The following is a 16,613-nucleotide window of genomic DNA, read 5'->3' on the forward strand; positions in this document are numbered from 1 at the left end:
TAAAGACCCCCAGCTGGACATTTGGTACATATAATTAAGTACACTACATCAGATGTGATACAGCTGAACGTACCTGGGATCTTATAGTCCTGATGTGAATTGGGGATCTTTATCTTGTCCATGGTCATTATAAATGGACAGGTTTTACATTTTTTTTGGTTGCAAGGAAAGGTACCTGTAGCTGGTGGAGATGCCAGGGACCTTCTGACAATGATGCTTCTTAGATTTGGGGGCTGCCTGAAACACAGAAGTGGGGGGTCTGGAAATATGGATTGTAATCGGGCATCTTTTTGTAGTAAGGGTTGTAGTTTCCGTGCAGTTCTTCTTAGCGCCTCCAGATTTGGATTGTAGGTGACTACTAGAGGCACCCGGTTGTTTTCTTGTTTGGTTTTGTAGTGTAGGAGATGATTCCTTGATATTCTGGTGGCTCTTGTAATCTGGTTCTCAATTGTTCTTGGATGGTAGCCCTGTCTCAAAAAGGTCTTTCTGGGGTCATCAAGGTGTTTGTCTCTATCCATCTGGTTGGAACATATCCGATTGTATCTGATGGCTTGGCTGTAAACAATAGAGTTTTTTATGTGTTTTGGATGGAAACTGTCCCATTTAAGGTATGTAGGATGGTCGATTGGTTTCCGGTACAAGGATGTCTCTATTTCATTGTTCTGTAGCTTGATGATGGTATCCAAAAAGTTAATTTCAGTACAGGAGTAGTTGAGTGTTAGGTTGATGATTGAAAGATTTAATCGATTTCATCCCACCATCAACCTAACACTCAACTACTCCTGTACTGAAACTAACTTTTTGGACACCATCATTTATTTATTCAATCCAGTGGTGAAGGACAAACTTGCCACATTCATCTTCAATAATTCTAACTGCCTAGCTTTTGATTATTACAGGATCACTTCCACATCAAGTATAGCTGTGTACAATACTTGATATGCTTCTTATTGAGTGATCCAAAAAACTAATACAAGTATTTCTATTAGCTTACATAGTGCATAATGTTCTGACCAGTATTATAGCCAAAACACATCCAAGCTTAATAAAACAGCAATATAGACAAACCCTTCAATACATGCCTAATAAACTGTTGTATGCTCAATTAATAATTGTGTAATTACCCTAGAACTACCGTATATGTTTTATTTAGGGACTCTATAGTAACTATTTATTTGTTTGTTTTATTGGTTGATCTCATTAGATCTTTCTTCTTTAAATCCCTGTGGAGATCAGTAAATCGCTTGGATTGGTCTATACATTACCTATAATTTTATTTATTTTTATTACATGATACATTTACATTTTTTACCAAATTTACCCATCTTGTAAGTATCTCAACCAATTAATGTATTATATACTAATTATGGATATGCAGGTGCCAATTGCTATATTTCCCCATTGTAAAATAAAAAACCGTCTGTGATCACCTCCGGTCCTGGCGCTGTGCCGGCAATGTCAGCATCGGGGCTCATGTGGCGCTATGTCACGTGAACCCTGCAGCCAATCAGCTAATGGGTCTCTTCACTCTCCCTTCTTTCAGGAGGAAGTGATCGAGCAGCAGCCATTCTGTCTTCCTACAAATTTCAGTTTCATCAAAAGGAAGTGAGAATGAAGCGGCCCATTAGCAGCTGCTGATTGGCTGCCAGATTCATGTGACATAACAATGTAGCGTGAACCCCGCCTCCAACATTGGATTAGTGCCTGCTCCAGAAGTGATTACAGGTTGTTTTTATTTTACATGGGGGAAATACGTATAGTATTTGAGAAGGGGTTGTGCCAGTAGTGGACCACCTCTTTAATTCTTTGTGGATGCGAGTTTGGCTGAGCACTATATTCCATATAATTAATTGCGATCTCTTTTAAGTGACACCCAAAATGTGTTATTGGGTTTTTAAAATCTGCAGAGCTTTTATTATTAGAATCATAAAATCATAGAATGGTAGAGTTGGAGGGGACCTCCTGGGTCATCTGGTCCAACCCCCTGCTCAAAGCAGGAACCCCCTGCTCAAATTTTTCCGCTTCATGTGAATGTTTTCCGCTTCATGTGAATGTGGTCTTAAATACCCCAGTAACTAGCATTATAATGGCAGGATTTACATGCAGCTCTAAATACAGACAGAATCCTAAATGAATAAACCTCTACAAAGTATTTGTATTAGAACCATAGTGTACATACTGTTAAGGAGTAAATGCTTTGTGCCATCTAAATGCTACAAAGAATATTAACCTGCATAGCTACATGCATAAGTAAAATTGGACGAATTCATGCAGGAATTTACCCACAAGGGAGGATGCAATTCTTACTAGTATATTACAGGTAACTCTATTGTCCAGGCCGATATTTGATTGACCACATATATCATATACTTTTCTTATTACATGAGGGTTATATAAAATGCTTAGTGCTGTATTATGATCTGGAGACAACATTGCCCAGGTGAAATACTTCAGAGGTTCCAATAAATCGTGCTTTCCAAGGTATAAGCAGCAATTCCCTATGATGCAGACCTGTCTACCTTGGCACGGATGCTTTTATAATTGTAAGTCGATACTACATACTCCACAATATAACTAACATAGTTAGTGAATAATCAAATTCTTCTACCTCCCACTTGGCGCATAATCGTGCTTAGTCTACCTCCATCTGGGGCGGGCTGTTATTTTTGCTGTGTATTTTTATGTGGTTAATTGTGTTGTATATTTTTTTTTTCCAACATGTGACCTGTCTAGTATCTTAACACCGACCCTGCCTCAAAAATTAAGCCTCAACAACAGCATGCTGTAGACCCAGTACCATACGATCCAGTGCTTCACATAAAAAGAAAGACTTCCCCATGACTCTCCAAGAAACAATGTCTTAATGAGGTCTTTTAACTTTATTTTTTAATTTAAACAAAGAACCTCTAATTATTGCCACTGTTCCACTGATTCTAGAACAGATAGTTTAACTTTTTTTATTTGTGTGTGTGTGCCCATCCAATCCAAAGTTATGTTCCTGGTAATAAAGATGCAAATTTTCCTTTCAAACATCTGGGCTGGAACTTCTCTGTGGACGTTTGCTTTTTCTCTTTCACTGGCCAATCAAAACACTCCTGTGTCATAGAGGGGAAAAAGAAAACACCCACAGAAAAGGTTACAGCTACAGCATGGCTCAGCGAGTTGTAATGAGAGCATCGCAGTTGGCACGTCCATTCCTACTACTGGAGGACAGGAGGGCAGCAGCGCTGGTGAGCCAGACCCGACTGTGTTACAGGCGATGCCCTGTGTTGCTTTTCTCTTGTGCCCCAGCACTGCGCTCTACTATGCTCTGGCATTCCAATAGTAGGAAGGGGTACTGCAACTGTGGAGTCATCGTGCTCATGTGAGACCAATTTTGTCTCAGGAGAACACGCTAAACCAGGCTGCAGCTGTGACTTTCTCTGTGGGCATTTTCCCCTCTATGACGTGGCTGTGTTTTGATTGCCCAGCATCATAGAGGTAAAGAAGAAAATGCCTACAGGTATGCCCAGTTCTTTAAAGGGAAACTTTGCATCTTAATTTCCAGGGAGCATAACTTTTTAATGTAAGAGTACAAAAAAGAAAAATTATTCCAGAACCAGTGTACAAGGGAAAAATGGAAGAGGTACTAAGTTTATATTAAAAAATCTACTGAAAGGTCCTCTTTAAAGTGTAGATTGAAATATTTTGACAATTTTTTTTAATTTAGTAATACCTTGTGGATGATTTAAAAATCAGGAAACATAGGGACTCGTTAACAACTACATGCTCCAATAAGTGGAACTTGTTAGTGCTGCGGTTAAAATGTCAAATTCTATTAGAAAATTGGTAATTCTCCTACATTAAAGTATGCATTTCCTGGTAAGTGAGGCTCATGTGAATGGAAGCCTGCTGGTAATGTCACCTACTGTCTCACTACGGTACAGTCTTAGCCATTCATATAGTAGAATGTACCCAGTTTTGATGTCTTAAATGTGTAAAACAACTTGCCGCATCTGCTTCTTTGGGAGAAAGTATAAATCTGAATTGTATAGTAGTAATGTGGGCCTTCACTCTCTAGGGTGGCTCGGATGGAAAGGGATGTCAACATGAAAAGGCATTTGATAGAGGATCTGAAAACACGGCTGAAAACCTACCAGGAAAACGAAAGACCGGGCAAAGAAATGTTGGAAAGTCTTGAAAGGAAGGTAATTCACTCTGTATATTTATTCCCCGAGCCTATTATTCACAAAATCACCTTGGAATGTGGTGCAGCGCATCGCATCTGCAGCATAATAATACCCTGGAGACCGACTAACCTGTTCCCCCGACAGCCATTAACTTGATAGAAAAATAACATGTAATAAGGATCACAAAGCGACGCTGCTTTTAGTACCGTCGGCTCAGACACGGAAGGGTAAAGTGTGTTTGTTGTGGCACCTCGATACGCTGCGCGGAGTTTACCGACACGTGTAACAAACACTAATGGATGAGCTTTACTCTAAATTTCATGTTCATCTCCTGTATTTCACTAAACGGTTAACTCTCATCACACGCTATCAGGCAGCTGCACGGACTTAGCAGAGTTGAATGCGTCATTTTAACTCTTTCTGTTGTGTGCCGAGTCAGGCTCAGCGTGATTCAGAATTATTTTGTACCCAAATAGTGATTACAAATCCGAGCCTGGCAAAGGGTGCGGTGACCCTAATTACTATCATCATAGATCTCCATCATGCTGTTAGCCCAGGGTTTGTGACAGTAATGTAAGTGCAGATATGCTCCTGTTATACTGGCCCTAAGGTAATGTCCTTGGTATACCTTCATTCCGATGGGAAAGCTCTGACAACACATCACGTACGCCCAGTGAATTAAAAACAAATTTACCGCACACCAATAAACTCCCTTTCTACCGCTTAATTGCTATAATAAATGTTGTCCAACGTACTGTATAACCCTTGGGTGACATTTGATCATCCGGAGCTTGTATGTTCCCCTTTGCTCTGGGCCTATGATCCGATTTATATTTTTATTATTAACATTTGGTCTTTAACATGTTGTTGAACATTAATAAAACATTAGGATCCTATAATTTGCCAAGGGAGCAGGCCTAAGGTGATTTATGAGTGATGTCAGGAGCCTCTGCCCAGTCTGCACATTTATAATATAGCACCTGTAATTAGAGAATAGATCTTTGTAAATGGAAGTGCATAAAGAAATGATTAAAATATGTCCAGCAATGCATTGGATTCTTGGTGTAATTGCTGGTATTGTGCTCCATACGTGGGGAAGTTTGATCCATCGCTACAGTGCCGTCCTACAAGTCTTTTACTTGTTTATGATGGTTCCGATCAGCTGCACCCCTCTTTTTCACCCTCTTCTCCCCCACTCCTGCTTACTCCTGCCTTATCATTATTTTACAGCTAAAGACCATGACGGAGGAGTGTTTGCACAAGAAGACGTCAATGGACTCACTAAAGCAGAGGCTCAATGTCATCAGCAAGGAAAAGACACAGTATGAGCAAATGTACTACAAAATAAAAGATGACCTGGAGAAAAAGGTATGTAGCATACTTCCATCCTTATTTGTATAGTTAAGGGTGCAGCCAAAAATGTCTTTCTCCGAAGACATTGGCACATCGCTGGGGGGGTCGGAGTTTTTTTTCAGAGTCAGCCATGTAATGGGCTAATTGTGCTGACTTCAAAAACGCCAGCACTTTCCTACAGGCGCTGGCACTTTGTCGTACCAAACGGCAGGTGTCAACGTTGAGCCTTCACCGATTGGGCATTCTTGGCATATCCAAACCATATTCTGTCATGACATTTAGAGAAGCAACACCTTTAAGCGAATATTTAATGTTGCTAAATTTTATAAATCTATACCGAAATAAAAAAGGAAATTGAATATATAGCACATTTTTGGTGGCCCTTATAATGAGAATTAATCCTGTTTCCTACATACTATATGTGGATTATGGCAGGCGGAGTCTGCCCATGGAGCAATGGGCACAAGTTTGCTGATGTAGAGCTTGTTTTTTTTATTTGTTGTTTTTTTAAATCTGTCTTCTGAAAATGATTGTATTAATGGAATACAGAGTAAATTGATGGAGCTTTAGGCTCACTAAGGGTTAACAAGAACAAGACCGCAAGTCTTATTGCTGGCATGATCACCCCTTCCTTTAATATAGCACAGTCTTTACCTGGGTCCCATATGTGCCACATTCATACATAATAACCTACCAGCCGTACATCAGATTATGCAGATTTATATAAAATCTAGACACCCTGATACAATATTTGTAGTAGAAGATGCTACTCTGCTGTGAGCAACACAAAGCACATACTGTGAAAGCAATAATATGATAATGTATTGATAATATATATTGGTTTTTGTCATTGTTAAAGATTGCTGTCCACGCGCTTTACATTGACTTCAGTGTACACTTATGCCATCGTTCACATGAATCATAGCGTGCAGTGTTCTTCTGCATTTTTCATGTATTTGTAGTCTCAATCACAGAAAAGTAGCACATACTATGTAATTTAATATATAATAGGGAGCGTGGATTCAACTTTTCAGCTTCAGTGTTTGACTTTTTCCATACTTATGACACTGATAATCCAACCCTAAGGATAGGTCATTAATATGGTATCAGTGGGGGTCTAGCAGCCTCCCCCCCCCCCCCCACACACATACAAACACACTGTATACGCCATACGCACCACATATACACACACACACACACACTGTATATGCCGTACGCGCCACACACACTGATCAGCTGCTTTGGGGCTGGCTGGATGCACACTTTGTACTGAGTTGGAACAGCATGGTACCGTTCGTTACCTGTAATAGCTGTGTTCATGGTACTAAAGCTCAGATTCTATTCACTTCAGTATGATCTGTGGGGGTGACTAGTGTCGAACACCCACTTATCTGATGTTTGATGACCTATCCCAAGGATCAGTATTGTAAGACTGGAAAATCCCTTTAAGCTAATGTAGCACTAGCTGTCACTGTTTAAAAGAAAAGTACCGGAAGTCTCCCTTTTTGAGAGTTGGCTAGATCCAGTCCAGGACTATTGGAGATGCTATCACAAGTAATGTCCACTGCTGGAAAAAAAAAATGAAGGAAACACTTAATTCATACATCGAACTACGCTAAACAAAATATTCAAGTTGAATATCTTTACAGATATTCATATAATTCGTTGAGAACAACATAACTTATCAGTTAATACGAACCACTGGTGGATGGGACTACAAAGTACCCTGATATTCAAAGTAAAAAAAATCACAGGTGAATCCAATTTGCAAGAATTTTATCACTGCAGCTTATAATGTGGCTCAGTAGTGTGTATGGACCCCACGTGCCTGAATGCTCAACAATGTCTGAGAGGTGGTGTCTTGAGATCTCCTCCAAGACCTGGATCAGAGCATTAGTCAGATCCTGGACAGCCGGTGTCGCGAATTGGCAGTGTTGAATGCACTGATACATGCTATCCTAGACGTTCTCAACTGGATTCTAGTCTAGGGAATGTGATGGTTAATCAATGACATCCATATCTTGGTTATCCAGGAACTATCTACACAGTCTGAGGCTGGGCTTTGTCGTGCACCAAGAGGAACGGAGGTCCAACTGCACCAGAGTATGGTCTGACCATGACTCTAGGGATTTTATCAGCTTAGGTCCTGCTATCTGTTCCATGCTCTTGAGACTGTGCTGGGAGATGCTGCAAGCCATTTTGCTATGACTCTTATGGGTGTACCATTCCGGTGGAGCAGGACTACCTGTTCAATACGAGTGGGCTGCACATACTGCCTCATGCTACTTGTAATGGCAAGAACACCAATAAAACACAAATCTAGAGAAGAATCGGTAAGAAAGGATAGGTAGAGAGTAATTGTCTGTGTTCATCACCTGAAAATCTATTCCTTTTTTTGGGGGGTTGTCTTGCAAATGCCTCTCTAGTGTGCCTTTTATTACTCTAATTTTCCCCAAAGCAGGTCACAATGATTCATGACCACTTATGGTACCTAGCTGGACAGATTGTATCATTAAAGTTCAATTGACTTGTGTTTCTGTGATGTTCAAGTTTCCCCTTTAATTTTTAGTTTTCCTTCTGGCCACAGCATCTTATAATATGGTAATACTTACTATTAAGCCTTATTCAGACGTCCGTGTAACATGGTCCATGTATTGACTATGATGCACGGACTGGCCACAGGTCTCCTAACCCAAACTTGAAAGCCTCATATATTCTTATGACCTTGTCAAGTTCGGATGAGGGGACCCTCCGCCAGAAGGCACATCATTGTCCATACATCTACTGTGTTTCACGGAGGTCTGATTGAGGCTAGAATGAATGAATGAGGTTAGAAACAGATTATTTTAAGTAGTTATCTCCTTATCATCCTAATAAAACTGGTCATAGATCACCTCCTTCACTGTCTGGACAATAACCTTTGCACAAGCCACAGGGCATGCTTAGAAAATTCCCCCATAGAACTCTATGAACATCTCCAGTCTATATTTCTGAATGTTGGTAACAAATCTCAGGCAGGATGACCATCCCCACCATCATCTACAGATAATAAATAAAAAAAATCTACAATCATGAAATGAAAACCAGATTAGAAAAAGAGTAAATTTTACTCTGGGTTAATTTAAACAATAAATCTATAATTATTTTCATCTGAATATTTTGATGAGAAGTTGGAGCTCTGTATAAGAAAACTGTGAATAAAAATTAAATAATGTTAAAAGGTAGATATTCTCTTTAACACCAACATTTTCTGCTCATTTTGTATTATTAACATAAGGTTGTTACTTGCAGAGCGGAAAAGTCAGTGACTTGGAAAGTAAAGTGACTGAAGCCGAACGTACAATGTCTGAGCTGGAAAAAGCGGCTACACAACAAATGCAGAACTTAGCAATGAAGAGCGAGCAAGCCTTAGAGGGGCTACAGAGCAAACTCCTGCATGGCAATAAGAGGATTGAGGAGTTTGTCGCATTTGTAGTGGTATGTTGTTTATGTGCCTTCCGTGCATCACTTTTACTGCTGTTTCTGTGTTATCCCATAATTATTCTGATATAGGTTTTGTTTTGGTGAGTAAAATAATAGAAATATATATAGTTCATTTCTTATGCAGATCTTTAAGAGACTGGTCTCCTTCCCTGATAAATTTACAGTGTATTTTTCACCTGCTATTTCCATCCTTGCCAAGAATACATTAGTGTATGGTACGTGAAAGATCATAAAGAGGAGAAAAGACACCTGACAGTAGAATAGAAAGTGGCAATAAATAGATCTTACATTTCTATTTGTAAAATTATTTTTTACTTACAATATGTAGGCATATTAATTTCTTCCACTATATTGTGCCAGAAAGAAACAATACATGGGACCTATTAATATGGTGATGACAACCCCAAAAATCATGTCACCAGGGTCTATATTATCCAATACAAAAGTGGTCTCCTCCTTATACAGTGCTGCAATCAATCTATATATACGGACAAAACTAGATATTGGCTCAGTGCCCACGATGCAGAAATGCTCCGGATTTTTTCCTGAGCGTTTCTGTATCTGCCTGGCAGAAAAAACGCATGCGGATTGTACATGCGTATTTCCTGCCAGGGACAAGCGGAAGTGATGAGTTCTTCACTTGCATTTCCGCATGCGGGTTGACTAGCGCTTTCCAAGCGATTTTAGCATCACTTGGAAAGTGCTTGTCAACTTGGTCACACTATATAAATCCATGCAACCGGCATGGATTTACACTGTGTTCTGAATTATTAGGCAACTGAGTATTTTGATCACATGATACTTTTTATACATGTTGTCCTACTCCAAGCTGCATAGGCTTGAGAGCCAACTACCAATTAAGTAAATCTGGTGATGTGCATCTCTGTAATGAGGAGGGGTGTTGACTAATGACATCAACGCCCTATATAAGGTGTGCTTAATTATTAGGCAACTTCCTTTCCTTTGGCAAAATGGGTCAGAAGAGAGTTTTGACGGGCTCTGAAAAGTCCAAAATTGTGAGATGCCTTGCAGAGGGATGCAGCAGTTTTGAAATTTCCAAACTTTTGAAGCGTGATCACCGAACAATCAAGCGTTTCATGGAAAATAGCCAACAGGGTCGCAAGAAGCGTGTTGGCCAAAAAAGGCACAAAATAACTGCCCATGAATTGAGGAAAATCAAGCGTGAAGCTGCCAAGATGCCATTCGCCACCAGTTTTGCCATATTTCAGAGCTGCAACGTTACTGGAGTATCAAAAAGCACAAGGTGTGCAATACTCATGGACATGGCCAAGGTAAGGAAGGCTGAAAAACGACCACCTTTGAACAAGAAACATAAGATAAAACTTCAAGAATGGTTCAAGAAATATCTTAAGACTGATTTTTCAAAGGTTTTATGGACTGATGAAATGAGAGTGACTCTTGATGGGCCAGATGGATGGGCCAGAGGCTGGATCAATAAAGGGTAGAGAGCTCCACTCCGACTCAGATGCCAGCAAGGTGGAGGTGGGGTACTGGTATGGGCTGGTATCATCAAAGATGAACTTGTGGGACCTTTTCGGGTTGAGGATGGAGTGAAGCTCAACTCCCAGACCTACTGCCAGTTTCTGGAAGACAACTTCTTCAAGCAGTGGTACAGGAAGAAGTCGGTATCGTTCAAGAAAAATATGATTTTCATGCAGGACAATGCGCCATCACATGCATCCAACTACTCCACAGCGTGGCTGGCCAGTAAAGGTCTAAAAGAAGAAAAAATAATGACATGGCCCCCTTGTTCACCTGATCTGAACCCCATAGAGAACCTGTGGTCCATCATAAAATGTGAGATCTACAGGGAGGGAAATCAAAAAACCAGGCAATGTGAACTGAGGTCTAAGATGGTAGACATGCAAGAAATAGGAGCATGTTCACACTAGCAAAAAAGAAACAAAACCTACAAAAGACAAAAATATATCTCATACCCTACCATCATTATATATAAATGTAAAGCAAAGTTGCATAATAAATATAGGGTACTTAGTGAACTATTTTTGATCAAAGAAAGTATACAAGCCGTCCCACCAGCGGCAAGGTGACCCTAAATTGGGACGGTACCTATACTGCCTATATAAAAACCTTACTGTATATCAAAGTTGAAGCAATGCATATAAAAGGGTAGACAAATAGGACCGGGTCCCAACTCCAGACCACCCAGGCCCGTGGTAAGCTACATATATACCAGTCAGCTCAACAAAGGGGATGCCACACCTTTAAATTGCACAGAATGCAAACAAGACAAAAAACCAGGCAATGTGAACTGAGGTCTAAGATGGTAGACATGCAAGAAATAGGAGCATGTTCACACTAGCAAAAAAGAAACAAAACCTACAAAAGACAAAAATATATCTCATACCCTACCATCATTATATATAAATGTAAAGCAAAGTTGCATAATAAATATAGGGTACTTAGTGAACTATTTTTGATCAAAAAAAGTATACAAGCCGTCCCACCAGCGGCAAGGTGACCCTAAATTGGGACGGTACCTATACTGCCTATATAAAAATCTTACTGTATATCAAAGTTGAAGCAATGCATATAAAAGGGTAGACAAATAGGACCGGGTCCCAACTCCAGACCACCCAGGCCCGTGGTAAGCTATATATATACCAGTCAGCTCAACAAAGGGGATGCCACACCCTTAAATTGCACAGAATGCAAACAAGACAAAAAACCAGGCAATGTGAACTGAGGTCTAAGATGGTAGACATGCAAGAATTAGGAGCATGTTCACACTAGCAAAAAAGAAACAAAACCTACAAAAGACAAAAATATATCTCATACCCTACCAGCATGTCTACCATCTTAGACCTCAGTTCACATTGCCTGGTTTTTTGTCTTGTTTGCATTCTGTGCAATTTAAGGGTGTGGCATCCCCTTTGTTGAGCTGACTGGTATATATGTAGCTTACCACGGGCCTAGGTGGTCTGGAGTTGGGACCCTGTCCTATTTGTCTACCCTTTTATATGCATTGCTTCAACTTTGATATACAGTAAGGCTTGTATACTTTTTTTGATCAAAAATAGTTCACTAAGTACCCTATATTTATTATGCAACTTTGCTTTACATTTATATATAATGATGGTAGGGTATGAGATATATTTTTGTCTTTTGTAGGGAGGGAAATCAGTACACCTCTCGGAACAGTGTCTGGGAGGCTATGGTGGCTGCTGCATGCAATGTTGATTGAAAACAGATCAAGCAACTGACAGAATCTATGAATGGAAGGCTGTTGAGTGTCATCATAAATTTTGTGCACTGATATTGGTTTACCTGGTGAAAATAAACAAGTGAGATGGGATTATATTTGCTTTTTATTAAGTTGCCTAATAATTCGGGACAGTAATAGTTACCTGCACAAACAGATATCCTCCTAAGATAGCCAAATCTAAAAAAAAAAACACTCCAACTTCCAAAAATATTAAGCTTGGATATTTATGAGTCTTTTGGGTTGATTGAGAACATAGTTGTTGATCAATAATAAAAATAATCCTCTAAAATACAACTTGCCTAATAATTCGGCACACAGTGTATATAGTGTGACCGAAAGAATGTTAAAAAATAAAAAATAAATATATACTTACCTTCTGATGGCCCCCGGAGTCTTTATTCGATGCGTCTCGGCTTGCCGGCAGCTCGCAGTACACTGAAGGACCTGCCGACGTCAGCGGTCGTGTGACCAGTCACATGACTAAATGACGTCATGGCCGGTCCTTGAGTCCACCGCGATTTGCCGGCAAGCCAGGACAAAGACACCGGGGGCCATCAGAAGGTAAATATAATGTTTATTTTTTTCTTTTTTTTACAGGTTCTATGGTACCCGGGTCCGGAGGAGTCTCCTCTTCTCCAGACCCGGGTACCATCCGCACATTGAAACGCATGTAATCTGCATGTACAGATCCAGTGATGCGGATTACATGCGTTCCAATGCAAGTGAATGGCGGTGAAAATGCCGCGTTTACGCAAAATAATTGGTAGTGCTGCGTTTTTTCCGCAATGATAATCCGCAGCGGAAATTTCCGCAGCATGTGCACAGCACATGCGGATTATCATTGGGGAACATGGCAGGCCTTCTACCAAGCGTTTTTTAAGCGTTTCTGCAGCGGAATTGCCGCTGCGGAAACGCTTAAAAAACGCATCGTGAGCACACAGCCATTCACTGGTCCAGTGCCCTCAAGGTTACATTCACAAGGCTGGATTTTGAGTCCGACTGATTTTACTCTTGCAAAAATCGCTGCATGACCTAGTTTCTTTCAGAAATCAGATGAGACTTGTCAGTTCAAGTCTATGGGTGCGCAGAAAAAAACAGATCCTATACTTATCATCTGTGTAGCATCCATTTTTTTAACAGATCCATTGCAATTCTCAACAACAGAAACTGTATTTGGTCTTGTAAATGTTTAAAAAAAACTAATGCCATACAAATTGCATACTGGCCACCATACAACATACAGATAAAAATTGTCTGTTTTTTTTCTGGATGAAAATCAGATGATTTTTTTTATAAGCTTGTGTGAATGGACCCTAACAGATCAGTTAGACAGTTGTGTTCACGGAGGTACGGGAACACGGTCTCTTTAAATTCTTCCCAGGTTTATTAGACAGGCAGCATAAACCATGGTGAATTAAAATAAACACGTCCCTTTGGGCAAAACAGGAAAACAAACAAAACTAAGTGGTAATACCCATCACAGTCCTTTTGGTAGCGGAGATCCACCCACTCAGGGGTCAGCAAACGCACTATTCAGGTTTCGCTCAAACAAAACGTCTCCTGTCTGGAGCTAGCCTCTCCAGATCTACTCAACATTGAATGACTCAGCAGGCCATGTATTTAAACCCCAGACCACTCCCTGGGGTGGAGATATGGTGAACGACCTCCCACCCGCTCTATGGTTGTTAACAAAAACCCAGCCCTTTTAATAGTGCTGCTTTACCCCTTGCACCACTTAGTGGGCTGGAGCAAAACTTCTGGGTTTCAAATCACTGAAGCTAATGGCCTCAGTGAAACATACCTCCCCTCCAATACTTTGTCACACAGGGTACCAGAGTGTCATCTATCTCTCTGTGTCTCAGCCTGTCTTGTGAGTAGAGTCCTGAGGATTAGGGGATAATGTGCTGCTGTGTCGGAGATTAGAATGTGCTGTAGTGAGGACGGTAGAGGATGTGCCAACGTTGTGGAGGGAAATATATGCTGATATCAGGAGAATGAGCTGCCGTGGAGTGATAGTGAAGTGTTGTGCTGCTTTCCGGACATATATTCTACTTTTTTGAGAAAAGTTCATGACCATCTTAACGATAGGGAAAGAAACTAGGAAACAAAATGTATCGGATGAAAGATATGTGTCAGTAATGTATGTAGGTCACAGTCGCATGATCAGATATTAGTGCAGCTAATGGAACATAAGAAATAAAATTCCATTTGTTACATAGTTCCAGGACAACCTTGTCATTTTAATCCTCTCTATCATTTCTTGCAATGTTGATTGCTTGTAATGAATGATCTCTCCAGCAGTGCTGTATGTAGGAGGCTCTCTCTGGGAATGATTGACTGGTTCACTCCCTGCCTCTATCTACTTCTTGTCTGCCCACTCTTTAGTTAGGTGCTGCCTAGGTCCTTCATCTTTATTACTGGCAGTGTTTTATTTGGATAGGTCACTGACATATTGCAACAAGGTTAATCGAGAGCGGTAGACAGGATTATTAGCATAGAAAATATTAGATGCATAAATGCAAACTGGCTCAGTACTTGGTATGTGCCCTTCAGTGTTTAGCGTTGGAAGAAGAAATATTGCACTTCTGGAAACTCGATGCTGTGACATACGCTCTCTAACTTTTTTGGTTGTTGGCCTTAATGGAGGGAGGTTATTTGCAAATAGCTCTGTGGGCCACAATGGAATTTAGATATCTGCGATCAGTCCACTGTGCTTTCATGAATTTTCGACACTTTCTCTGTAATAAAAAGAACATTTGTGTAATTTATAGGAGATAAGGGGATGTCTCCTTCTGTCATATAAAATATTTTATCTTGCTTTGTTAGACATGACAGAGCCACTCATCTATGCTGTATTATCACCAACATTATTCAACATGACATCTCTTGGGCCCCGGAGACGGCTCACATTTTACTTGATCAGTAAGCTGTGACTATCCACCTCGGTGCCCTGAAACAAGCAAACTCGTGAGTGCTCAGCTTTGAATTATACTCAGAAGACTCTGTTTGCATTTCACATGCATCTGGTTCATTGATATTATAGGCTGCGACGCACAAACGCGCTTACATGGCTTTGATACTGCTCTACAGTTGTTTGGTTATTACCAAGTCAATCCAATAAGAACCTTTACAAAATGCGACCTTTTATTTATTTTTTGTTTAACTACATGAAACGCTGTTAAGTGTCGTAGATATTCTAGTTTTTTAACTTTTCTTTGTATAACGGTTAAACTGACTATAATAATAATAATGGTTATATTAAAAAGGATCTATCCTAAATGTGATGGTAGCAATGCATTTTATTGTTATCAAATTGTTTTTATTGCGTAAAAGTGGCAAAACATAAAAATAAGACCTAAATGTGACATCGCTGTAATCATACTGATCTAAAGAATAAAGCTGCCTTATCAGTTTTACCACATGGTGAACGGCATAAAAAAAGAAATTCCTAAATTGCTGTTTTTTTTTAATATTGCCTCCCAAAAATCTGAATAGAAAGAGATTAAAAAATGTTATGTGCCCGAAAATGATACCAATAAAAAGTCTGACTCATCCCGCAAAGAACAAGCCTTCACATCAGTCTAGAAATATTATAGCTCTCAAAACTTGGCAATGCAAAAACTTGTTTATGCAACAACAAAAACGTGTCTTTAAGTGTGTGATACCGGCTAAACATAAAAATCCGATATAAATGTGGTATTGCTGTGATTGCATCTACCTGAAGTTGTCTAATCACTTATACTGCACGAGGAATGGGGTAAATAATAAATAAATCCAATTCTTCACCTGCTGCTGATTTGTTTATTCTGCCTACGAAAAATCGCAATAAGGCTCAGCTCACATTTATGCTTGCTGAGCACTTACACTGTGTTCTCTATGTACGTCTCTGAAATACGCGATTAAGACGGAACCCCGGCGGAAGATTCCCTATAATGCGGCAGATGGAGGCACTGTACATGCTGTCTGGCCTATGGCTCAGCGGTGTCCGTCTTTTTAAGCGTGCATAAAAGTGCGGTCAGCCACAGTTTTGTGCACCTCTGAAAAGAAGGACACCACTGAACAGAGGCCAGATGGAGTCCAGAGTAACTCTGCTGCCACATTATAATGAATGGTTCCCTCGGGGGTTTTATCTGAATCATGTCATTCGAAGATTTAAATGGAAACCCTGATGTAAGTGCTCAACATAGAGCGCCGCATAAATGTGATCCCTAACGTTATGTGAAATGTTCCCAACAAAATCTTCAAATCAATCCATAAAAAAAGTCTCCATTCAAGTCCATCATCTGTTAACGGAAATATATGGGACTTCCATGTTACCGGTAACACAAAGGCTCTGATAAAGCGAAATGGCTCACCCCAAA

The 16,613-nt window shown here is 40.1% G+C and overlaps 1 protein-coding gene across 1 annotated transcript in view; it reads left to right on the top strand.

The window, feature by feature from the left end:
- Positions 1-16,613, top strand: part of CNTLN (centlein) — a 503,552-nt gene that overhangs the window by 443,441 nt on the left and 43,498 nt on the right. Inside the window, 3 exon segments of the mRNA XM_073665439.1 lie at positions 4,061-4,187; positions 5,400-5,537; positions 8,814-8,999. Coding sequence (XP_073521540.1) covers positions 4,061-4,187; positions 5,400-5,537; positions 8,814-8,999 — 451 coding nt within the window.

The sequence above is a fragment of the Phyllobates terribilis genome, unplaced genomic scaffold (assembly GCF_046119375.1).
Source record: "Phyllobates terribilis strain yellow unplaced genomic scaffold, ASM4611937v1 Scaffold_1__5_contigs__length_1240528914, whole genome shotgun sequence".
NCBI classification, from domain to species: domain Eukaryota; kingdom Metazoa; phylum Chordata; class Amphibia; order Anura; family Dendrobatidae; genus Phyllobates; species Phyllobates terribilis.